General features: G+C 39.8%; 1 protein-coding gene across 4 annotated transcripts in view; it reads right to left on the reverse strand.

Annotated features, from left to right (window-relative positions):
• Positions 1 to 233: 233 nt before the first annotated feature.
• EDARADD (EDAR associated via death domain) overlaps positions 234 to 27,107 on the reverse strand; it is a 28,696-nt gene continuing 1,822 nt past the window's right edge. Inside the window, exons 1-6 of one of the 4 annotated variants that reach the window (XM_068403123.1) lie at positions 20,507 to 20,574; positions 16,067 to 16,128; positions 14,313 to 14,352; positions 8,670 to 8,758; positions 5,791 to 5,836; positions 234 to 3,250 (exon numbers count right to left, since the gene is read on the reverse strand). In XM_068403123.1, the coding sequence (XP_068259224.1) occupies positions 2,874 to 3,250; positions 5,791 to 5,836; positions 8,670 to 8,758; positions 14,313 to 14,352; positions 16,067 to 16,128; positions 20,507 to 20,537 (645 nt within the window). In that variant the 5' untranslated portion in view covers positions 20,538 to 20,574 and the 3' untranslated portion in view covers positions 234 to 2,873. Of the gene's footprint in view, positions 3,251 to 5,790; positions 5,837 to 8,669; positions 8,759 to 14,312; positions 14,353 to 16,066; positions 16,129 to 20,506; positions 20,575 to 27,107 lie in introns of those variants that run through there. The other 3 variants (XM_068403130.1, XM_068403149.1, XM_068403140.1) reach the window with 3 other exon arrangements.

Here is a 27,107-nt window from a genome sequence, read left to right on the forward strand (position 1 = left end):
CAAACATAGGTGCTCTAAGATGCCATGAATCTTGTATATAAGATGTTTTTTACACAGCACAACTAGTTGATAGTTCAGTGGTTCCAAGGTGACTTGTGAGAAGGAAAACAGCTGTTTCCCTGGCTGTAATAAAAACAAATACAATAAAGTAAAATATTGACAATCTATATTTCTTCTAAAAATAGTACACATTATAACAGAAGATATAAGAATAAACTAAACATTCAGACCCAATATCTTGTAAACGGATATAAAACTAAAAAAAATGTGTACATCTCAATTCATGCCATACAAAGAGGAAAAAATATTTCAAGTATACTAATGAGTAATCCAGTGTGTGATGAAGTTTAAGGCTAACATTTTCAGCCTCAGTGCTGAATTTATACAGAATCCACATATGAACTCTCAGAAGCAGCTTTATTTCCATCAGACATGAATCCTTGCAGCTGACATTGACTTTTCAAGAGCTTCAATGGATCAGAACTCATTTCCGCAAGACAACAGTGTTTCTTCAAAATTTTACAAGTGTTAGCCAGAAAACAGGAAAAGGGTTAGATTTCAGTTGAACATCTTGATTCAGAAATGCTGCTGCATCATTTCATGTTCCCGTTGTGAGTCTTAGGTGAGGGCTCCAGCTCCTTGCTGGACTGGATCTGTCAAAGCAGAGCATACTATAATACCACACATATAGCTGTGGTATGTTATGGGAGAGGAAAGCTGTTGGCATACATGCCACCACTCATCACTTAGAAGAACAACTTAACACACAGACACATGATCCTAAATCATGCATATAGTAGGCCCAAGGTATGAGGATTATGTTGGACAAGCTGCATTATGAGCTATTTGCACGTATGCAGTGGATGCCTCTGTAGGAACTGAAAACAGCAGGCAGCCCAGGCCCATCAGTAGTCCTCAAAGCTGATTCTAGAGCTCCTAACTAAAGACATAAGATTATTTGCAAAAGTTAGAGTTGATAGACATCTATCAGGAAACCCCTCTTCCTAGAAGAACATGAAACATTTGAACTGCAGCCCCAACAAGACACAGCAGTACAATTTCCTCTTTAAAATATGGCTAGAAAACTTACTGTTCGACAGAGCAGCAGCTTCTTTGAGAAATGGTTAAAAAAAAAAAGTTAAAGATTCTAGCCTTCCACAAGCTTTTGAAAAAAGAAAAAATTCAAACCTCAAACTTACATCAGTCTGTTCACCTTGCAACTAGATCTTCAGCTTCTTGAAATCACTAAAATAAAGCTATTCTATGTCACCCCAGAACTCATGCACGACATTGAAAATGTTAGTCTTTACTTCTAGCTCCCCTGTAACCGTATCACTCAGTATCTATAGTACAGTATTACCAGAGGTCCCTTTTCATTCTCTTACAGTAAGAAACTCAGTATACAGCATTAGACTTCCCTCAGCTTTGCTACTAATTCTTAGTCATTTCTACTCAAGAAAAGTAAACAGTGCATCAGCCTGTACCCCATTCTAGTTTTGCCCTACATCTTGACATACTGTTCACCAATGCTTTGGTATATACACCTATGTACACATTAGTATTGTCTGAGATGCTTTTAGTAAGGGTAACAACTAGAAGAATTTTTAAGTCACAACATTTTTGTGTGTGGCATTATACCTGTAAGTACTTTATACATTGTATTGTGTAACTGATTTTTCACGATTTTTTTTTAAAACATTAGAACACAGAAGAAGGGTAGGAAAAAGACCAATTTCTAAAATATTTAAAATGTAAACAGTGTAATTCAGAGTATCAAAATTCTTTGAGAAACATCAGTCTAAACCACCATAAGTGCTTTAATAACCATCCACCTAGACTGTAGATGAATTCGCTTGTGAATTTCCCATTGGAGTGGCTTTAATCAATAAACTTGTGCTAGTTTCACACAAGTGTGCAACTACTGTGGTGTGGGACAGAAAGTAAGTCAACCCACAGGACTGTAAAGAAAACCGCAGCCTGTGAAAAGGGAAGTTATACTCAATATGAAGGATATACTGTGGGTGAGGCATTAGCCGTCACCTCACACTGCAAAGCAAGAGGCATTTGAGATAAACAGATAAGTGCACTCAGCATGTATATTGCCTTCAAAATTTTGGAAAGTAATTTTAAGTATAAAGCATTTAAATTGGTTTTTTTTTGGTCTTTAGTGGTTGTGGGCTGGAAAGTCTCTCTGAATTGCATGATTTCTTCTATAGCACATATATGGCCTATGATGTAGAGTACGCAAATAATTATTTTGGTTAACATCTATTCTTGTTTATAAAAGAGATTTAAAGCTTCATTTGCCTGAATGTGATGTTGAAACACTGAGTTAATTGTAACATGCAAATCCAAACTGTTGCTTAGAACACTGAGGTGTTCCTGTGCCAAAAACAGTGTCATAAAGCTTTAAAAAAAAATTTAAAAGGAAGAAAAAAAAATAACCCCTTTTCTTCTACTGCGTAGAACATATAAAATTGTGGAAGGGCTGCCAGAAAGGCCAACAGACTTGCCTTCTAATTGTGGCTTTCCCAATAGCAAGAGCACACGACTGACATGGTTCACAACTGTTGTCGTAAAACCAGTGGTCTGGCTTTTTCATTCCTCTTCTGCTTAGGAAGCTTACGGACAGCAGCGCAGAAACTGAAGGCATTTGTAGACTCAAGAACACAACCTGCATTATTCCACCCACTTTTGGAAGGTTATCTTTGCAACCCTGAGGGCACAGAACATATATATGTGTATACAGCACATAGAGCTTACACAGTATACAAACAGTCAGTACAGGCTCTCTCTCGCAAGGGAAACTGCCCATGTACTAGTGGCACCTAGTCCCAGTGTCTAACACATACAGACTAACAACTTTCTTTGACCTAGAAGTCATTCTGGTAAGTTCTGTTCCCTCTCTTGGGCCATTCCTCCTCCACCCATTTCAGCAGCACTTTCACAACATCAATTCTCTTGTAAAATTTACAGAGATCAATCAGCTGCTGCACAGTCCTGTCACTATTCCGTAGCAAGAACTCCAAGGTGGGACTTTGGGGCTTCTGTTCAAGGAAACACAATTCATCATAAGTCATCCCCCACTTGCTTGCTAAATTTCTCCAGTTTTTCACTGTCGGGTGGCAGGGATCCAGCTTTAGCCTCACTGTGTACAACAAGTCCTCATCATTGAGCATGTCACTGATGGTCGGTGCATGGAATAAGCACAAGGAGCAGGTGCCATTTTCCTTGCAGGTTTTCTTGAGATCTGCAGTGAAAACCATTACATGGGGAGAAGTTAGGATCTATTGCTGTGGTTTCACCAGGAACAAAAAGTTAAAAGCACAAAGGGTTGAAGAATATTATGTTCCTGCAAATCATTTCTGAAAAAGTCAGAGTAGTGACATGTAATGCCTTTCCTTATGAAGTACTCAAGAAATTAACTTTCTAAGGCTTCTCTCTTCACTACATCTAGTGGCTATAATCAAAAGGACAGTAATTTTGAAAGTACCATATTTATACTTCTATAGAAAAGGCACGCAATTCAATCCAGTGTGTAAGCTGGGATATTCCCTGTTTTGGGGAACTACATTGCTTCCTTGAATCTGCCATAACCCCTGCTTACATCACCAACAGGATTATGTGTATACATATTATGTGTATACATCTTGTATACCTATGTTGTAGGATGAAGGAAAACGTTTTGCGTTTCTAAGCTGCTGCCTTCATAACAACATGAAATATTTGCACCAGGAGAATCTCTGCTGACAGCTGCAAACACAACTAACATCTAGTACTTTAACACAATGAAAAAGTGGAAATGTTCCTTTGCTTTGTAAGGGCTCTTACAATAAAAGCTGTCCCCGTTCTACCAAGAAACCCTATTTTAAATTTACATTATGGAAAGGAATAAAGTGCATACTCCTCCATGTGTGAAAAAAATAAAAATACCAAGTTGTTGGAAGTAGGTGGTGTTATGTTCTAAAATCTACATCAAATACCAAAAATTGCCATTCAGAGGTCTCCCACACACAACAGTCAGTATCTTCCCAGCACTGTGAACAATGTGGTGCTATCAAACTGTATTATGTATTAATAACCCGTAAAAGCATGTAGAAACCAGTTCTAGTCATACTTCTAGTTAAATACTATTACTAAGACATTTAACATTGCAGTGGTGTAGGGCATTGTTTGAGCATTTTGGCTGCAGATATGACCTTAACTCTCCCTGCTCCTTTTTGAAGGCAGGGAAAATTTAGTATCTCCAAAGAGCAGTACATAATGGACACTGCCTAGAAGCACTTTCTAAGGCTTCTGCCCTCCAGCCTCATTGTACAGCTCGAAATAGGGAAGTAACTGGTCCTACTTGGGATGAAACTCTTTGAAAAAGGAACACTACAATAAGAAAACTGATAATCAAAAGATCGATTAAAAACAACAACAGAAAGCAGTGACACACAATTTACAAGTCCTGGATCAGTGCTGGTCTAAGAGACCTGAACTGTATCTCTGGCAAAGGGCAAATCTGGTACTCAGTGCCACCTACTCATAGAGATAACAGCATCTGTTAAGGTTTGGTTTTTCAGTTTTGGTGGTGGTTTTTTTTTTTTCATTTGCAGTAATTATTGTCAGATTGTGTGAAAACTCCAGAAAGACCATCAAATTGTGATTTTTAAAATTCTGAATATTAGTGCTGATAAAAGCAACTCAGCTGAATGTAGCTTCTGCATGCATTTGTTTTTGGTTTTTAAGGGAAGAACAGGCTATTGTTATTTTTGTAACATTGCTCATCAGCTTGCTTTTTTAGCAGGCCAAAGACGGCTTCTGAAGTTTTCAACAAGTTAGGACGTGCAGCAACAACACTGCTGCAGACACATAACTTCATACAAATGCTTAGATTCCCTGTTAAGGGGAAACATGTTCTGGTGACATCTTTGCTCACAGGTATTCCACAGGCCTTGCAGCTGTTCCCTACAGAAATACTTATGTTAACTATTTTGTTCTTCTTGTGCACCCTAAACTGTTGCTGAAGCGAGACAAAACTTGCTTGCTTCACTCATACCAAGATTTAGTTATACAAACAAGGCAAAATGAATATAATCCAATCAAAGTTCTGGCTGAGCTCAAAGGGCAGGAGAGCACCCTATCTGAGTTTCATCTTATTCTGCTTTGCAAGAATGCCAGAGTAAGTTTTATCGTCCAAGAGAAGCAGGGAAGAAGGGACAAGTCATAGGTAAACAAAACTAAACCAACCTGCTTCTTGTGCTATATGTTGTACAGACTATCAAAAGCATTATAAAGAATCCTGCTTTTCTAAGATGCCCTGTATTAGATACTGATGAGCAAATGATGACCTACCCGCTTAATTTCATGATCCTAATGCTACATGATAGGACAAGCTGCTTTACTAAAAGGAAATTCTCAGTTGTTCACTGTTAGATTAACAGGGCTGTATATCATACACACACACCCCACCCACAGCTGAGCTCATACAATTATGGGATAAGCCCCCACAACCTCCTGCCAGCTTCTGCTCTCTCCACATAGCTGTTTACAGATTTCTTCCAAAGGTGGATGTACTAGATGTATTTGGAAAGCCCAACTTACACATTTTGTATGGTCTGCATTATTGATCACCACCCTCTTTAGAACAAAGAGGAAGATGTAAATGACACTGGTAATGAAATGAGCTCCACAAGCATTGATTACCAAGGCAGTTCTTCGTTATGAAAAATAGCATTTTTTAATAAAGTACTCTCAAAGAAAATCTAGGAATAAAATATGTAGAACAGTAAAGCTGACATATACCTGAAAGTGATTCATCAGTATGGTTTTGTGTGTCTTTGTCTTCTGGCTACAAAGCAGAAAACAAATATAAATCAAAACAATGTATTTGAACACCAGAATAACTATTTGGCTAATTTACAAGTGGCAGGAGATTACTTGGAAGAATGTTGAGCTACTTGGAAAGTTAAGACAGGGAATAGATCTGGTTTTGAGGAATTACTGACAATCTACAGTCTTTTCAGGCAGCGTTTTCATGCTTTGGCTCACAAAACTGCCCTGTTGATGGTATCCACTGAACAATGTCATCTTTATTAATGATATGTTATGGGCTTACATCTTTTGAATAATTTGTTCTCGATCCATCAACAGCTGTTCAACAATTCATATGGTTTGATTAAAAAGATTTTTTTAAATGCTTTGTAATGAAAAAACGAGAATTTTTCCTGTAACATGCAGCAATAAGGGACTGTTTCATTGATCTAGGAAAAGCTGAGGAGGTTTTTTTACAAATTTCTTTACATACATAGGAAGCTTTTCTAGACAACAGGTGGACTTCAACATTTCTGCTGGTTCACATCTAACCCTCCTCCTGTTTGAAGTAAACATTCCCTCAGTGGCTTTTTGCCTGCTAATTAAACATAATGAAATTACTTAGCAGCTTGAGACTGCAACACACATTGTAACATTTCAATTCTACTATTTAGAGAGCAACATCTAAAAACTGGAAAAACAGCATGTTGATTCTAGGACTGTGGAAAACTGCAGCTGCCCTTACTTTTAACTACGTGGGTGTGGAGCCAGGTGAAATAGCTTTCTTCTGTTGAGTATTTAAAGATGAAAGCAGAAGAGGATTTTCCCCTTAGATAGGTGCAATAAAATGCTGTTGACTTTTTGTATTGTGTCATTCTTCCAAAACTATCACAGCAGGCTTCTTAACATTTTGCAGGCTGTGCATGCAAACACAAGTCAACTGGGTAACAATACAGTGTAATAAGATACTCTTTTCCTACCTGCTACACCTTCTTTACTAAGAAATCCACTAAAAATAGAATATAGGCAGTTTCAGTTGATGTGATGAACATGCATACGTTCACAGTCCAATTACAAAGAAGAAAAACTATCTCCAAAATATTCAAAGACTTTGTTAGGAAAGTAAAAATTTATATGCTGTTTTCAGCATTTCTTTATTCCCTGAAAACTGCAAGATCACACATGCAACACCAATTCACCCCACAAAATGTCTGCTCTCTGCTCAAGAGAGATCTAATCCTGCACATGCCACCTGCAACAGAATAATCCTTGCCATTATCTTCTAGTAGTTTACTTTTCCACTGGCACCACATCAGCTTTCTCTAGACAGAGCTTTTTAAAAATGAACTTGGCCTTCATGGCAACACGTAAGCACCCAAAGTTTAACAACAATTAAATATGGAAATCCTGATTATAGTAATTGTCTCCATTCCCACAAATTCCTTAAAAAGGTAGAACATTATTACTGAGCCCTGAGGAGAAAATCCCAGATAGGGTAACTCATTGGGAGAATGAGGAGCTGCCCATCACAGCTCAGCCCCCTCAGAGATCTATTTCAAAAGAAACAAACTAGCAAATAAAAATGAAAGAAAAAAAAAAGGAAAAGTGGATACTGTTCACTTAGTTTGCAATAGCAAAGTTGCAGTCCTGAGCTTCAGTAACATTTCCCAGAATTCATGAATTCATGAAAGTTCAAACTGTACTGTGAAAGCTAATACCTAAATGCCTTTAAGAGATGTCATTATACTCGTGTCTCGCGATAAAAAAATAACAAGAGCGGCTATTACTGCAAAAATTACAAAGAAAAAGCAGGATACTTACCTGTGCCATACATATGTTTTCAAAATTGGTAATTTTACTGATCAGTTATTATCCACTTTTATCAAGTCAGATGCACTCAGGTTTATTCAAGATCATTTTCTTGTAATGTAATTGCAATAAGACAACGTAGTGTTACTGCCCATGAAATGAAGGTATTAAGCAAGAGTATTTTTTGCCCACAACTAAAATCCGATCAGCTTCTACAGGTCTAATCAAAGCCACAAACCTATGCACAATCTGAAGATAAGCAGAAAGTTTTCCAGCTCTGTAGAACCATTAACACCCTAATACACTGAAATATCTTTATAGTGATTCTAAGCTGGTAATAAATGCTCTCTTCTTGATGATGGGAATGAGACGGTTACCTCCATCATCTGTGAAATGCATACCAAACCCATGTTTGTTTCTGATGAAATTCAGCTGCATAATTCAACTCCAGCTTAAGGAACTCCTTTTAATTCTTCATCTCATTGGAAAATGCTCTTTCATTTCTCTTCTCCAAGTTTTCTGCTCAACACCAAGAGAATCAATTTGAAATTCAGCAAATAACATTAACTTGAAAGAAGGTAATCATGGAGCATGGAAGTCAATCAGCATTGCCCACCTTACAGCAATGTAAGGTTTCACAGACAGTGAAAGGTATTTTCCACTACAGAAAGAGCAGTGTCCCAAAGTCAAAGCAGAACAGTCAAATGCCTCCCTACGGGCAAACCTAGGATTCCTTACTTCTTCACTTGTTCTCTGCCCTGGCTCTATTTTCAGCAGGAAAGAGGGAGAGCATGCATGACAAAGCCTTAATGCTTTGTTGGCTCTTCTTCAGAGCATCTTCACACTAATCAAAACCAATTTAAACTACAAAGTACACACTAATGATTAAATGACCTTTCTTTTGCTCTTCTCCACAAAAGCTCACTTCATTGAACCCTTGAAAAAGAGCCTATTTCTGGTCTGTTTTACTGCATAATTCCATGCTTTCCAGATACAGTCTGAACATACGTATTTAATCAACAGCAATAACGTAGTTCACATTCAGGTATCATTTTTCTTACCTGTTGGATTAGGCCAGAATCTGACGTAAGGGTCTTGATGTTCACAGATGCAATTTCCAATGTAACTTGATCTGTTAGGTATTCCTCATCTAAGACAAAGACTGTGAAACACTGGTCTTCCACCCAAATACAAACTTAAATAGTAAGACTATCAAACATAAATTATAGATGTCTAGCATAGAAAATTTAACTCCGTATCATGATCAGTCACTGGGAAATGCTGAATTAAAAGCCCAAAATATTAAATTGGCAGAGACTTCAACAATTATGCAGAACATGACTACGTGAAGAAAAATAATCCTTGCAGAGATTAGATATTAGTGTAGCAGTTGTTTTTTAAACAAATACCACACTATTTTTGAAGCAAGAGTCATTTTCTTCTTTCAGAAAGCTGACCAGAGAATATTAACTGAACCAATACATCAAAGTAGGCTGAAGACAACTCTCACAAGTCAATATAATCCTTTTGCTTTGCTTTTCTCATCACACTTAAAATGATAACTGTCGAAATATGTACTACACAAATATTTACCTTTTATTCTGCCCCTTCGTGAATTAGGCTCATCCTACTTATCTCTACTACACAAGAGTGTTCTGAGCACTGAAATAATCCGTTTCAAAGTGTGTTTATCACCTGCCCTCGGAGTCCACTAAAAAGCACAACATTCCCCAGTACAGCACAAACTCTATTTACCTTTCAAGCTTCACTTCAGCCCTAAAAGTGGGGTATACGGCATGCATAAGCCCTTTGGGAACCTTGTGCAAACAGACACATTTCACTCTGCATGATTAATAAGGTCCTCATCAGCAAACTATCTGCATAATTCCCCTGTGTCAGGTGCTGACCAACCATTAACAGGAGCTTAAAAGAGGTTATATTCTACAAGTTTTACACACAAGAACTCTCCATGGTGGTGACTACGTTTGTAGTGCTGGTACATTTCCATTTGCTGTTTGTTTAGTGGTAAGATCTCATTAAAGAACAGCTATTAACTTTATGAATCGTCAGATAACAGGAAGAAGACATATTTCCTTATCTCACTCAAGAATTTGATCCAAGTCAAAGAATTCATCCTTACACTTGCAAGAAAAAACCCAAAATCATTATTTTCCTCTTCTTCTGGTTTAATAAGACTGCTGAAACTTAAAGCCAAATAGTATTCCACCCCCAGCACGGTAAATGTTTAATAAGGATCATCTTTATGACTGTAGGTCCAGAGACAATTAAAAAAAAAAATCAAATCCAGAAAAGTCTGGCTGAAAATACAGAGTATGGGCATCAAAATTCCACTTCAGTTGTGTGGAAATATTATGTGTGAAATTTGTTCTATATTTGAGTGGAGGTAGAATTATAACCAAAACATGATGTAAACATTAAGCCTAGTCCTGCAAGATGAATAGTTCCCTCAACTCACCTTTAATTTATCATCAGTAGAGGGTGCTAAGAACTTTAATAAGTTATGGCCTCAAAATGGTCCATTAATTAATTGACCTATAAAAGCAACAAAACAGCCCCCACCCCACCCCTGGCCAATGTACTGTCTATTCAAACGTTATATCTGAAGCAAACATCATTTCATGTTGCACAGAATCAGACCTGCACATCTGCAACACTTTTTAGCTCACAGATTCATATTTCTAAGTCTGTATTTTTATAGAAACAGTGATGAAAATTCATTCTCAGAAAAAAATTTGAATCATGGAAATGAACAGAATATTAAGAGGTATTTGAATCACTTTCAACTCCAAAGGGGAAATGTCAAGCTATATTACTACTTACATCTTTTTACACTTAGCAAGAGGAAGCAGAAACTAAAAGTAAAAATAAACCAAGTTCATTTCCTTTCTACAGGAACTGAAGAAATTTCTACTTCCTCTCAGCTTTCCTTTTTAAATTAAATGCATTTAAAACATGCAATCTCAGATTTCAAACAACTTTGACAAATTTGAAATTTAGGAATTTATCTAATTAATTTTGAGGGGGGCATGACATCACAGGTGAAATAAAAAAACAGGACATGGAAAAGAATGTCACAGAGAAATTGCTTTAGTGTTAAACAATTTTGAAGGAACAAACCACCTGGCTGTAAATAAACAGAAAGTCATTTCTGATTTCAAATAGTTTTCATCCCACGTTCTCGTTCCCTGCTGAGCAGCACTTCTGAGAAGATGCTCATTTCCTCTGGCTGGCTCCCTCAAGCCCCCAAAATAGTCTCTAACCTTTCTTTAACCCCAGTGGTATACTGTTCATGCTCCTCAGCAGAAGTTTCCATTGTGACTAGATTCTGCATAGTTTCCTGTGTCTGTCCTCACTGCAGACCTGCTGTGCAACACACGATTGAGGACACACAACCTTGTTCTCGTGGGGGACTTCAACTTACCAGATGTCTGCTGGAAATACAATACAGTGGAGAGGAAACAGTCGAGGAGGTTCCTGGAGTGTGTGGGAGATAACTTCCTGACACAGCTGGTGAGGGAGCCAACTAGGGAAGGCACCTCACTGGACCTCTTGTTCATGAACAGAGAAGGACTTGGGGGCGATGTGATGGTTGGAGGCCGTCTTGGGCACAGCGATCATGAAATGATAGTTTTCAGTTCTCAGAGAAGTAAGGAAGTGGGTCAGCAGAACTACTACCTTGGACTTCCGGAGGGCAGACTTTGGCCTGTTTAGGAGCCTGGTTCGCAGAGTCCCTTGAGAGGCAGTCCTGAAGGGCAAAGGAGTCCAGGAAGGCTAGACACTCGTCAAGAAAGAAATCTTAAAGGTGCAGGAGCAGGCCGTCCCCATGTGCCAAAAGACGAGCTGGTGGGGAAGAAGACCGGCTGGTGGGGAAGAAGACCGGCTGAACAGAGAGCTTTGGCTGGAACTCAGGAAAAAAAGGAGAGTTTATGAGCTTTGGAAGAAGGAGCAGGTGACTCACGAGGACTACAAAGATGTCGTGAGGCAATGCAGGGAAAATATTAAAAGGGCCAAAGTCCAACTAGAACTTAATCTGGCCACTGCCATAAAAGGCAATAAAAAAATGTTTCTATAAATACATTAGCAACAAGAGGAGGGCCAAGGAGAATCTCCATCCTTTATTGGATGCAGGAGGAAACACAGTGACAAAGGATGAGGAAAAGGCTGAAGTGCTTAATGCCTTCTTTGCCTCAGTCTTTAGTAGTAAGGCAAGTTGTTCTCCGGGTACCCAGCCCCCTGAGCTGGAAGACAGGGACAGGGAGCAGAATGAAGCACCCATAATCCAAGGGGAAATGGTTAGTGACGTGCTACACAACTTAGACATGCATAAGTCTATGGGGCCAGATGGGATCCACCCAAGGGCACTGAGGGATCGGGCAGAAATGCTCACCAAGGCACTTTCCATCATTTATCAGCAGTCCTGACTAACCGGGAAGGTCCCAAGTGACTGAAAGCTAGCAAATGTGACGCCCATCTACAAGAAGGGCCGGAAGAAGGATCCAGGGAACTACAGGCCTGTCTGACCTCGGTGCCAGGGAAGATTATGGCGCAGATCATCTTGAGTGCCATCATGGGGCACGTACAGGACAACCTGGCAATCAGACCCAGTCAGCGTGGGTTTATGAAAGGCAGGTCCTGCTTGACTAACCTAATCTCCTTCTATGACAAGATGACCCGCTTACCGGATGAGGGAAAGGCTGTGGATATTGTCTACCTAGACTTTAGTAAAGCCTTTGACACTGTTTCCCACAGCATTCTCCTGGAGATATTGGCTGCTCATGGCTTGGATGGGTATACGCTTCGCTGGGTAAAAACTGGCTGGATGGCCAAGCCCAAAGAGTTGTGGTGAATGGAGTTAAATCCAGTTGGCAGCCAGTCACAAGGGTTGTTCCCCAGGGCTCAGTGTTGGGGCCAGTTCTGTTCAATATCTTTATCGATGATCTGGACGAGAGGATTGAGTGCACCCTCAGTAAGTTCGCAGACGACACCAAGTTGGGCAGGAGTGTTGATCTGCTTGAGGGTAGAAAGGCTCTGCAGAGGGATCTTGACAGGTTGGTTCAATGGGCCGAGGCCAACTGTATGAGGTTCAACAAGGCCAAGTGGCACTTGGGACACAACAACCTTATGCACCCCTACAGGCTTGGGGAAGAGTGGCTGGAAAGCTGCCTGATGGAAAAGGACCTGGGGGTGTTGATCAATGGCCAGCTGAATATGAGCCAGCAGTGTGCCCAGGTGGCCAAGAAGGCCAACAGCATCCTGGCTTGTATCAGGAATAGTGTGGCCAGCAGGACTAGGGAAGTGATCGTCCGCCTGTACTCGGCACTGGTGAGGCCGCACCTCAAATACTGTGTTCAGTTTTGGGCCCTTCACTACAAGAAAGACATGGATGTGCTGAAGTGAGTCCAAAGAAGGGCAACGAAGCTGGTGAAGGGTCTGGAGAACAAGTCTTATGAGAAGTAGTTGAAGGAACTGGGGTTGTTTAACATGGAGAAAAGGAGGCTCAGGGGAGACCTTATCACTGTCTACAACTACCTGAAAGAAGGTTGTAGAGAGGCGGGTGTTGGGTCTCTTCTCCCAGGTAACAAGAGACAGGATGAGAGGAAATGGCCTCAAGTTGTGCCAGTGGAGGTTTAGATTGGATATCAGGAAAAATTTCTTCACCAAAGGGGTTGTCAAGCATTGAAAGAGACTGCCCGGGTTGTCAAGCATTGAAAGAGACTGCCCAGGGAAGTGGTGGAGTCACCATCCCTGGAGGTATTTAAAAGACATGTAGATGTGGTGCTTAGGGACACAGTTTAGCGGTGGACTTGACAGTGCTAGGTTAATGGTTGGACTTGAAGATCTTAAAGGTCCTTTCCAACCAAAACGATTCTATGATTCTACCTGCAGAGCACTTCTCAGCTGAGCCCCTGCCAGTGCATTTCCTGGACAAAAGCCTACACTGAAGCCTGGGATGAAAAAAAAATCCCATCCCACATGTCAAGGAAACCATAAAGGGGACATTCACACTGTGTAATCCAAGTATTTGACTTCAGTGCAATACAGAACCTGCACTCCCTCGCTTCATTCTCAGTGAGGAGAGCCAGGAACTTGTGCAGAGTGGACCTATATTAGGTTCCCAAGTAGATGGTATTAATACCCGCTGAAGGTAAAAGATGGCATGAAGAGTTAATTGGTTATAGGGTTGAGAATGCAATCAGAGGCAAGAGACCTGGAAGACATGGTGGTGTCAGGGCAATGGTTGGACTCGATGATCCCAGAAGTCTCTTCCAACCTGATTGATTCTGTGATTCTGTGATATTGCTGGATTGTATTTCTGCTAACCTGAAGGCACTGGTAATCTCTTCAAAGCTACCTTCTAACATGATCAGGTCTCTGCCATCTGTTTTCTGAACACTGTTTTTCAATAGTATCACTGTATTTTCCTTCCAGATTGAGAACTAAGATCTTCTAATTATAGTTTTAGACTGACTTTTAGATCAAAACTAAACTTTGGAAGGAAATTTCAGAAGTTATATATATACACCAAACTGACCTTAAAAATACAGAAGATGACACTACATTTAAAATATAAACATCTATGAAAAATTAGGATTATTTCAATGTGTTGGATAACACCAATGGTTTTACTGCACGTAACAACACAGATCTATGACACCTGAAGAGACAGAATTCACAATACTTACCTTTAGGTACTCCTGTGTCTTGGACAGGATATTTTTCAGTCTGTCACAAAAAGGCAAGAGACACAGATGTGTGTTATTTTGAGTGTAACTGCGCTGGAGAAAGAGTATATAAAACTGCATAATTATAGTTGCATCTCTTAAATTGCTACCAGTTGATCTGTCTACAATCAGATATAGTAACACTTCTTATATGGGAATTGAGATGCTACTAACACTACTGATTAGCACATGCAAAAGTAATAGAGATTGATGCTTTGCTACAGTATTTTTAAAGGTATTACTTTTTAGTGAAAAAGCAGAGATTGGGAAAGAAATTTTGCATTTAAGTAGCAAGATAATCTCAAAAAGGTAATGCATAGCAGTAGGAACAGAGATGACTTCAAAAGCTCTTTTAGCAGATATAAGCTTTTACTAAAATGTTACTGTACTGAAAGAAAAAATATTTTTCCCTTCTGGTCTAAAATTAAAAAGATGATTAAGATGCAATAGAAAACTATTATTACTGAGTTTAAGGGCATAGCTGCTGATTTCCAGGCAGGTTACAACCTACTGTTACACCTGAAGTCTACCTCCTTCCCTATGACCCCTATCCTTATGTAAAAGTAGGTGTGGCTTTCATAAAAGCTCATAACCAAGCAAACAGATTAAAGACATCTTAATTTAAGGGAGTGGGGGAGATAAACCAACTTTAATTTGTCTCAGACATAGCAACTTTTTCTCACCTTTTAAAAAAACTCCTCTTAGCAAAACACAGCATCTAATTTAGTCAGTCCACAAAAACAATCACAAAGTATGTATCTTTTATTAAAACCTGCTACATAAATGCATTTACACAGACTGCAATAATGGATCCCAGTGAAGGATCAACATTTAAAGTACTAGTGAAATTTTCAGAGTTTTCTGCTGACTCCCTGTTGCAAAGCTTCAAAATGGGAAGAAAACACCAAGGCAAAGCAACAGCTTGCTCACTTGCCATCCATAAAATAAACCAATGCATTTCAATCTGTTTGCATAACTACGATAGACAACAGTCTTCTCTGGGCTACACAGCACTGTGACTTCTCCCCAGAGTAAACAATCCATAGCAACACTAAAAAAGAAAAACTCTTCAAAGACTTCACAGAATTTCATATTACTTTTACATGATACACTCCTTGCTCAGCATAAGACTGGCATGTTTAATACACAAAAAACTTGTCATAAACAGCGTTACTCTGTTTGCCAGCAAGCACTAGAAAGCGCTGTTTGGTCTCTCCCCAGATTCACCCATGCCTGCTGTAAAGCACTGCTGTTTGGTCTTACCTTTCCATGGCTTTAACTCGTCAGACAAAACAGGTACAGGAAGGAATAACAACTTAGTACAATTGAAATTTTAAGCCTCAGGTGGGTTTTCTTATCCAACCCATATAGACAGGAGAATGTCAGCATCAATCTTTCTTCGTTGTTTTTTTTTTATTGTTGTTTTTTTTTTTAAAATGAAAAAAATGGTACTGTCATAGCCTGTAGAGGCTATCCCATGGACAGCTCAGCTGATAACATCCAATTGAGCTTAAGTACCTATTGGTATTTTCATTCACACTTTAATTCCACAGGGTTAGTAAATTAAAATTTGTTTATACAATCATACAGATAAGCAAACCCCTATATATATGCACAGTTTGAATTAACATTCATAAATGTTTTACTTCACTTCTGCACTACGTAACTGTAGAGAGCCATAATGATTTCAACTGTGTTAGACCAGAAACACGTACCATTGTTAAGGACAGAGTGCTTGGATCTGTATCCTCCACTGGCTCTTTTGCTGCATGATCTGCTGGAAATAAGAAAGCTTTATCACTGCATAATTCTCAAAATATTTCTGTCTGGCAATTCATATTTTGCTTCTTTGTCTGACCAAGATCAAGCACAACTATGCAGCCATTACATGCATTATGTCAAATTACATTTCCACAAGAAAACATGACAAACTAGAAAATGTCAGAGCTACTAGCACATAGATGAGAAACTACAGGCAACAAGGAAACCCAACTCTAAGCTAACAAAAGATAGACTTAAGTGAAAATTCTAAATTCTTTTTAGTAAAAAAAAAAAAAAAATCACAAAGCAATAAAGAGTAAAATCCAGTAAATCTGCTAGAAGGTAAGTTTTGTTCTCCAAGTGACAGCACTCCATTTTTTCCTCAAAGCAATAATTCAAACAGTAAACATACCCACTACAACAAAAATTAATACTATAATAAACAGCAGATTGTAGTACAAAACCTAATAAAAAACCATACTTGAGGTAAACATTAATTATTTGTATATAACAGAATCATAAACTTCAATTATATTAACATCAAAAGGATACAAAAATAAATCTGCAAAGTACTTGCAGGTGAATCATTAATGCCAACCCCTCTGCATCAATGGCTAAATTGACAAATAATAGTGGGGCACTGAGCAAAAGTGCACAGAGAATGTGAAACAAATTTCATACAGAAGTCAGGATTCACAAAACCACGCCTGTAATTTAACATCATCCTGCCATTTCCTCGAGGAATCTCTTCTGTTGGCAAGTATCACGTTTTCAAAAACTGAAAAGCATTTTAAATTATGAAGTAGGATTTTCACTCTTCTTATCACTCTCATTCCAAAGTCCTTATACTTACTACAAGTACACATTAAATGTTTTCAGCCACAACCAGTAAGAGATGATTGGAATCAATATTTGGTGATTACCTTCTCCCAAATACAGAAGTCAGTGCATTTAGAACACAGTCCCAGAAATTAATTACAAAATGCACAATATAAACACTGAGTCCCAAAATAGCACAGAAGTTACACAGACACTATTCTAACCAACTCAAATTTAGCATAATTGTTTATTCCGGGACCTGCTCCTAAAAATCTACTCAATACAATCCAACGACAAGCTAAAGCATAAGACAATGCAAGACAGTACAATAAACAGGCCTGAAAATAAAAAAGGTGGCAGCAGTGGGACAGAAGCAGCCCCAGGGCTCTGGGACAGAGCCGTGCCCCAGCAGCAGCAGTTCCTGGGTGGCCGGTGCAGTGCTCAGCCCCTCTCTGCAATGCCAGGTAGAGCCTTTCTCAGCACTAGTGCCCACAGGAAAACCACACGTATTCTCCAGGCAGGTGGCACAAGATCAGAGGGGTCAGATCTACAAGGCTTGAGCACAGCCTTTGCACACAGACACACTGGATGTTTTAAAAAGGCAGAGGTCTATGAAATTTCAGATGAGCATGTTCACACTGCAGTACTCATTTAGGAAGATACATGCAGAAGAGGAAAAAGCCCAAAACCAAAACCCCATATTCTTGTCACACGTGCCCTTTTTGGTAAGTATGAAGTCCCTGCTCCAGAAACATGGTATTAACAGAATGTTCTGGATAAAGCCTGCCCTGATGGCAAGCATCAGCACAAACTGCCATAAGCTTCCCAACTCAAAAGCAGAGACGTTGAGAGTCAGACTGGGATATGAGAAAATACAATAAGCTGGGATAAGACATTGCATGAGAGTAGGGCCAAAAATGGAGGATCCAAGTATGAACTGTAGTGGAGAGCTGCAAAGGAACTGGAAATGGAGCTGGGGCAAAGAGAGAAGCACACCCTATAAAGGAAAGCTGAAAAAGAAGGAGGTACTAGGAGCCAAGGAAAGGCTTCAGGGAAGAAGGCCAGCCCAGGTATCCCTAGTCTCACTGTTTCTCCACTATCAGCAAAGACCCAACAAACCCAGTGGCAAAGCATGCAACTTATCATCAGTTTATTCTGGAGGCCTTACAGCTCCTCCTTATGGATTCTTAGATGCATTTTAAAAAAAAATCTTTCTTTTGCACTTGTAATACAAGAGGAGCCTTGAAATATATGAAAGCAGACCCCACAAGAGGTCCATGCCCTGGTGAACCTTGGTGGCTACTGTAGCTATGGTAAGGGCTTCATCCCCTATGTTCTGTTACATCTCCAGGATATGGCCAAGGTACGTTGCAACACTGGTAATTTACTTTCCGCAACCCAGAGGGAAGCACTGAAAAAATGAGAGAAACTCCAAGAATACAAGCATTTGAAATAAGGACTTGACAGATCCCACGGTGACTCTACAAGAGGTGATGGCGTACAGGTTGATATCTTTAATTGACTCCTGCTTTCTAGGTCTCACACAGAAACACAGTCACTGTGAATCTGTGACTCTGCATCTTTCTTGCTTAGTATCCAACCTGAAAAATACTTTAAAACTGTATTTCTGTCCATATACTTCAATTTCTTCCCTTGTGTTTTTCAAGTTCGTTAGGAAGAACAGCAATTTCCATGTTTTTTAGATTGCTGAGCGCTACGAAGTCCCAACATTTTCTGTAAGTGGCATGTATGTATATGAATATTTGTACCTAAGAATAAAGGCTCCACATACTGGTTGCAGATGATTGACCACTGATAGTAGGCAGATAATTTGAAAACCACAGACTTATTATTCAATTGTGAATAAGGCAATTATAATGCCATATCCCCTCTCTCTTTCCCACACATACCTCCCACAGCATTCTGCAGCTCATGTCACACAGCTGGATGCAGGTGCACAAAACAGCAGGGAGGAAAGTTCTCTGTTTATCTCACATGTAAAACATACACAGCTTTGCATGTTGAAAGGCCAACAGGAAAGACAGGTATCAGCTGACTGACTATTCAGTGCAGACCATCTGATTTCATAGTTACTTTGACAGCTTGCTAACAACATTATCTGGGATCCCTCAAAAAATCACTATCACCATACTCCCCAATGACAGCATACAGCCACTGGCCTACTTTTACTTCCCCACACTTCTGTCGGGAGCCACACGTGAGTTCACTCAGATGGACATAAATCAGCACGTGCAAATTGGTGCTGACAGACTAAGTCAGGTTCAATGGTTGCTCCCAAGGTTCCTTTCTGCTGCCCAACACCCACACACTGACTGTTCAGCAGCAGCCATGGCTCTTCTGCCTGAGCCTGTCCAGTACAACCAGTCTGCAACAGGAGCAGCAGACTTGTACCCATCACCACTGTTTCTCTCTGTTCAATACTGCTACTCTAATGGGCGTGCAATGCTGTGCACTTACCAGTGTCAACAGTTTGTCAATTTTATATATACACAGATGTATATATGTGCATACACATACAAATTCAAACTTCTAATCCTACATCTGCTCTTCATCCTTGCATTGGAAGGAAGTCTGAAGGTGAGTTTTGGAGACCTCAGCATTTTGACCTTTAAGCAGGAGGCGGTTCACAAAGCACCATGTAGCTGAGACGGTATTCCCCTCTGTTACAGTTTTTTCCCTGCAACATAGCCCTGACTCCACCAGTAGTGAGTGAAGCATATAAATTCTACCACAGTTATGTAATTCAACCATACACATATAAGAGCTTTTTAATACCAAGGTAGGGCATACACTTAATAGTACAACTTAGTACAACTCAAAGTGTTCACCCTAATACTAATGTTGTTCATAGAGATGAACCCTTTGACTAAACCCAAATCAACAACAATGCTTTGACCAGAGGCACGTGAATTTCAGATTTGAATAAGAGGAGGACATACAGCAAATTATATTAGAATATTCAGTTCTCTGAAAAATCTAAGTCCATCAGCACTTGTACGTTTTTGTTTACTGTTAACTACTCAAAACTTTGTCACTGAGCTGATAGGTAGGGAAAAACTGTGATGCTGGCACACCTGAAATAAGGTACTCAAAAGTCGTTTGCACCATTCGCCATGTAAGTTAAAGAGTGTGGGCTTCCTAACCACTCGGAGTCCGGGGTTTTAAGAAAATGGCTTTTTAGTGTGCTGTTAGAAAGCACGAGCTAACGTACACGCTAAACACCGGAGCAGGCTTGACAAGACAAGTTGCACTAAATCACATCAGCAGAGCACATGATAAATTATTACCGTGCTTAATTAGAGTGTGCGGAGGGGGAAGGGAGCAACTAACAAACCCTTGTAATCTCGGCCGGGGCTAGGCTCCTCACCTGGCTCCCGTGAGCCACGGCCGCGGGTCACCCCCGCCCGGGGAGGGAAGCGGGGCGCCAGGACACCGAGGGCCGCGCAGCGCCTGCCCCGGACCCGCGGGGGGGCCTGGGAGCAGCCGCCGCCGGCGGCCCTCCCGCCGCCCCGGGGGCACCCCGCCCGCCCGGCTCCCCGCGGCGGCGTCCTCACCTGGGGGCAGCGGGTCCCGCGGAGCGGCCATGGGGTCCCAGCGCGAGGAACGAGCGGCGCCCGCCGACGTGCCCGGAACCGCGGCCCCGCCACACCGCCCCCTTCCTGCCGCCGCCCCGCCCGGAGCCCCGCCGCAGGTAGGGCCGGGCGCGGCGCCTCGCCTACCCCTCCGCGGGGAGGTCCCAGCCCCGGCGCTCCCGGGCGCGGTTTCCCTCCGGGGCCAAGCGCGGCGGCCGGCGGGGGCTCGCATCTCCCAGCGGGAAATACCGCTCTCCCGCGGGCACGGCGGGTTCGCTCCTCCGGGCGGGAGGTGCTCCGCTGTGTGGAAACGCCGGGTTTCACTAATAGCACAGGCGCAGGGTGCATGTTATGGCTCATTAAGTAACACTAGTTTGGATCTACAGTAAGGTATGTCAGCAATATAAAATCAAGTGCTCGCTCTCCTGCTCTCCCAGAGCTTTACGCGCTTAAAGGGTAACTGAGAGGGGGGGGTCTCGATTAGCATTTACGTTGCCCGTGCAGATGGCACACAGTGCGGGGACGGAGTTTAAGAACCCCGGTGTTGCAGAGCAACAACCCTAAACTGCACTGTTTTTTCCACAAATATTTAAAATTCGTCCTTTTATGCTACAGGCACTTCCAATACCATGATGATGTCAAATCTTTATATGTAATTGCTTTGGGTCTCCATTGTCATCTCTGCCAAATTCTCTCACTCAAGGTTCCAATCTACTTAAAAGTAAGACAGATTTCTTAAATGGGGTCCGTGCACAAAATCAATTTCTAAATAAGAAATATCATGGATTGCTATTTATTGTACAATACAAACAAAAGAAACCAGCATAACTGAATTTGCCATTACAAAGACCATGTTTGTGTGTTAGCCACCTTACTCGTTTATTAACAAGGTTACTTTATGGCCAAATTCTACTCTGTTACACTGGGAGAGCTCCAATTCAGTCACCTGGCTTACACCGGAGTAACTAACAGTAGCCTTTGGTCCATAAAGCACTAAATATTGAATGCTTTCCCACAGATTATCTTCCATCTCTCATGCATGTTACAAATCTAAAAAAAAAAAAATGTGACAAAGATTAAATTGCTCTTATTTTCAGAATTTAGATTGAATACAGTGGCTCATCCTGCTATTTGGCTTTTCATTAATATCAATAATATTAATGCTTTTCGATGATTCTGTTACTGAATTTGTGAATTCTTGTAAAAGAGCAAGTCTTTGTGAGGAGAGCTCTTATGGTGTACACCTAAATCATCCTACCAGTGAGAGTACTGACATGGTATTTAGACGATTCAGAGCATCACCCTTATTTCACCCGAGATAAATGGAAGTTTTGCCATTGGGTTATACACACACACACAAACACATACATATATTTCTGTATATCTTCATCTCCAAGGTAGGGCTAACAGATCACTAATATTTCAGTAATCCATGATGTGTAAAAACCAAAGAAGTATTTTTTTAGGCATATCATTGGAGTCCAGCTCTTCAAGGAATGGATTGACTCTGATTGCTTCCACATTAATATTGAAACTCATTCTCAATAGTTTAAAAGGGTAACATCAAGTCTAATTAGAAATAAAATTGCTGATTCTGTATGTTTCCCTAGATTTCCTTAGAATCACAATGTTTTTGGTGATGGATAATCAGGCTGAGAGTTAGAGGGTGGAGAAAGTATATTCTTACCAACACAGACCTACACAAATGCTAGAGTAATAATTGGAGCCCCTCCTATAACTGTAAGGAATGACAAAGCCACCGTAGAGCTAAGAATTTTCTGGATTTTAAACCTGCCAAATTTATGCCTCAATAAAATGAATGCCGTGTCTGCCCTGAGGACCTGCATGTGTGTATTGCCTGGGTGCTGTTTGAAGTCTACTGGTTTTAACCCCAGAAGTAATGGGTGAATACAAGTGAGTCAGTACCCAGTCAGTGAGTACAAAAACTTAGGATAAATATATGTATCATCTATATAAAAATGTATCCATTAGCGTCCTTCAAAATATCCCTGGGTACTATTTTTACACAGGTGGCTGTAAACTGCAGAAACAAAGCATCGGTGTCGGGAGCTAAGCCAGGTTTTACCACAGATGTGGCATTTACTCTTCTGATAACTTACAACCTGAAATCTTCCTACATTAGGATTAAAAAAATATTTTAGTAAACAATAACAAAACAATTTTAGCAGACAACACTAGTGCCAGCAGCCAAAGCTGGTTAACGTTGTTAAAAATCCTGTATTTTTAGAAGTGTCCCTGTAAATTACACTGGCTTTTCAATTTGAAACAGATTTTTTTTTTACAAACTATTTATAAAGAACTCTTTAAAATAACAGAATTTAATAGTAGAAGCCAATAGTCTAGAGAACATTACTGCCTCAAAACTTAGGTTAGTCATCATAATTTAACAATTTTTTCCTAGTACAGAAGGAGGAGCCTGCAATTACATATAAATATCTCTAGAGCACTGTCAACAGCACAGATTAATCTGGCTGTTGCATGCCTGTTCTTGTATCATTCTTTAATGAGTGATATAGAAATCTTTGTTTGTTACTTAAATAACTGACCAGTCCAGAAAGCCAGCAATTATTTTGTCAAAACTAAATACAACTGTATCATAAAAACTAAATCCAGAATGAGGTAACTTCAAGCAACAGCATTCTCTAGAACAGTGGATTAACTTTCTCATCAAATTTCTATACTTAAGTACAATCTCTATCTTATCTTGCTTCAACCCTGCAAGGTGCTAAACTCAGTGTAACTAATGATAACATGAAGAGTTCAGGATTTTGTAAATTTCCACTCAAATACAGAATTAATATTTTCAACTAGTTTTTACAAATCAAGTCTACACATGTCTTTTCTCACCCCTTTCCTGGCCCTATCAAAAAAAAAAAGCCATCTTTGATGCGGACAGAGACTTTTCCCAAAGATCCGGTCTGGTAATACATAGCCAGTTTATTGTTTGAAATAGCAATTAACCCACAGTCTCAAGGGGTTTTCCATCTTCTGAGCACAAGGCTGCAGATGAAACCCTTTTCCTCCCATGGACAATATATTCCTGACCAGCAAAATATTACTGCTATTGCCCAAAAAAAAAAAATAAATATATATATATATATAAAATCTTTTTCTAACTGATCCTCTACAGCTCTTCCCCATGGAAATAAAGAACTTCCGTTCCAGATCACAAATGCCACTAACACAGTGGAACAGTAATCTTCCCCTCCCTGACAGGGGTTGCTAACAGTCACCGTACCTGTGGGCCTGCCAGTATCACATGGCAACCTTGTTTATTCTTCCTCATTTGTTTGCTTTACACATTTCAAGCATTTTTATTTATGGAAGTTAACTTTGAGTAAGATAGTTCTGTTTCAACACAAGCTCTTCACCTCTAATGTATTTCAGTAGAATTAGGAAATAACTCCCTGCATTTTCTTTCCCTGGTATCCTATAGATAGCTTTCAACTGTCAGCAGCTTCAGGGTGTTGCTAGGCCAGTTCTTTAAAATTCTGAGACTGTTTTGGAGTAGCAATAATTAACCACCAGCTAAAAAGTTAAAACTACTTTCTTTGCCAATAATTATATTGGTCTGTTCTTTTACAGTTGTACAGGAATGTCACAATTTTGACATTTATTTGACAAAAACAACATTATATGGAGAAAATAAAAGAAACTACACACACCTAGACCATCTTATGTAAGCCTGTGGTTAATTTGTTTGCCTTATGGGACTGCATGATATGGGAATGTTCTCACCACTCTGGGAACTGTGCTACGTCCAAGTCAAACACATGCCACAGTAACAGTGAAACCTTGCTTCCTCCAGATTGACTTCTTGAAACTGAGCCTAATACGATCGGTTTCAGGCTGCAGCTTATCCCTCTGAAGGGGTATCAGCAGGGTCCCCCTGCCTGGCCGCTTTTTTCCATAAACATATAATAATTTAGCTGAGATCTCTACCTCATGATCAGATTTGTTGACAGGTAAACAAACACACATAAAGTGCAAGTGGATGAATCTTGGGTCTTTTTTAAACAAGATTACTTATGTTCATCTGCACCTGCTATGTTCAGAAGTTCATCAGAGTTAGCAGACTCAGTTCTTTGTTAGCATTTCTTCTTCAAAAATTATAGGTACTACAGGAATGACAGCAAGACTCCAGAAATTACTTCTATCCTCTTGATTCAGACCATCCTGTCATACCCTATGCAATGCAGTTTGTCAACATTCAACTATAACACACACACGAAACACAGGAATGAGGATACAGGTGTATAGCTAAGATTTGTAGTACAAAAGCTTTTTAAAAAAAATATACTCCCTCCTTGTACTTTGCTATTTTTTTTTTCCGCATTCTATCTTTCTTTCTCTTCTTTTTCCTCATATTCACTGTGAAGATATTGCTGTATGCAATTTTCATATTAAAAATTTCCCTTTTTTTCGCTACACGGATTTTGACCTATTGTTTTACCATTTACAGGTCTGTCATAGCCCTGCCATTTCTCTTGCTTGTCTAGACATCCATGGGTCCTTTTCAAAGGTTATTTGCAACAGTTGCCTCACATACACTTGAGCATGTGTTGTGGTTTTAAGGCAGACATCAGTAGGTGAGAACAGGATGTCAGTGAAGCATGACTTGCACGGAAACACAGTAACTTGTATCAGGACTAACAACAGCTGGATAAAACAGGGTTTTGGGCACACAAGTTGTTCACCTGTTAGCAGGCCTGATAGACCACAGAACTCATGTGCTCCACTACTTGTACTGCTTTTTGTACTTACCTCAGGTGGTTTACTAAAAGTTCTTAACCACAGTTTTGCCTTGCTGTATTGTTAAATCTACATAACTAGGCACTAGGCTACCACAAGATGTTCCATTGCTCAACAGGCTGTTTGCCAGACTTAAACAGAAGTTTGTGACGTATTGATTCCTCTGGTTTACTCTCCTAAGTTTAGAAAGGACTCATTCAAATGTTAATTTGGAAAAACAAATAAAGGCAAAAGTTTCAAGGGCAAAAAGTTTCCAGAAATCCGCGTTTCAGATTACTGAAATCTAGTTCATGAACTTGGCAAAGCAGCTAGGATTTACCAAGCTTTTCGTAACGTAAAATGTGAAGCCACCGTTTTGCCTGTTCATTCACTTAAATTGGTCCGTAATAATTTCTAAGAAACATTTTTACATGGTTGATGACCACAGATAGTGAATTCTGTGTACAACCAGAGTACGAAAGCTCAATTCTGGCAAATAAGAGCTAACTAAAAAGCACCGATGGAGTTAATACAAGAAAAGTAGCAGGACTTTATCAGTTTTAATTCCCACTGTGTCCTCTCTGCAGGCCAGAGGCAGGTTTGGTAATTGCAGATTTGTTGTATCCACTAAAAGACCGTCTGTAACTCTCTGGTGCACCCAGATCTCTGTCCAGTCTAGAGAACAAGGTGATGGGGAAGAGGTGAGGCAACTCTGATGTGCATTATTTAACTTTTGGTTTTAGTTCCTGTGTTCAAGGCTTTCTTTGCTTGCACATGGAAAGAAAATGTTAGAGCTTGCAAATAAAACTGTCAAGATTTTTAACAGCAATGCATATTATGAAAGCACAGAAGATACTTGTTCTTATGCCAAGCATGTACATTGTGCAATGTACATTGAAAAAATAAATATATATGCCAGACTCTTTTCATGAGCTCAGGAAGCTGTAAACTATGATTATCCTTCTACCCAGTAAAGACTTGTTCTCAGCCCTTGCTAAAATATTAAAACGTCATGCAAATTTCTTTAAAAGAAACAGGCTTAGTAGGTACTCCCAGCTTTGTAACATGCTGTTAGGTTTTGTTTGCAATTGTTAGACTGTTTTTTTCTGCAGCTATTTCCTGAAATTGATTTCACCAAGAAATCATATATTAGGATTTTTACATTTTTTAAACATTTTTATACCCATACCAAAGTAGCATTCATCGGTTGAAATCAACAGTAAAACATAAAATAAGATTGAAAATACCCTAGAGTTTAGAAAACTGTATTAAACTAAATTCAGCTCTGGAATAGCAGATAATACTTATATATACAAGGAATTAATTTCTTCTTTTTGCCTCTTAAAATTAATAACTATACATTTCTACAGCCAATTCCTTATGCTTCTAACATGGCAGTCAAAAACTAAACTGCTACTGACTTCAGATGCAAGCAGGATAAGACTCTGTCAGAGGTGAAGAAATAAAGTACTTTCTGAAACTAACATAAAATGTTCTAAACTGACAACTCAGAAAATAAGATAGTTTACATCTAATTTGCATAGTCCTTTATGCCGTGCAAGTGTGTGACACTGCAAGTGCTTGATACTTCCAAGGTTTTTGGGGCTTTTTAAAATCCTCATGACAGAAAATTTGCTCCAGAATCAAAGCTATAAAGTGCAAACAAATACAATGAATTCACCTGAATCTGCTAAACAGAAACAGTTCCTTTGTGAGAAGAACAAACCACTTGTGATAAAGTAAGGAGTACTGATAGCGAGAGCAAACCTTGGCAATGTAAACATTAGCTGTTTTGCCATTTCTTCTCAAATACCTAGAAAATTTATTGGTC

Source organism: Nyctibius grandis, chromosome 1, assembly GCF_013368605.1.
Source record: "Nyctibius grandis isolate bNycGra1 chromosome 1, bNycGra1.pri, whole genome shotgun sequence".
Classification (NCBI taxonomy): domain Eukaryota; kingdom Metazoa; phylum Chordata; class Aves; order Nyctibiiformes; family Nyctibiidae; genus Nyctibius; species Nyctibius grandis.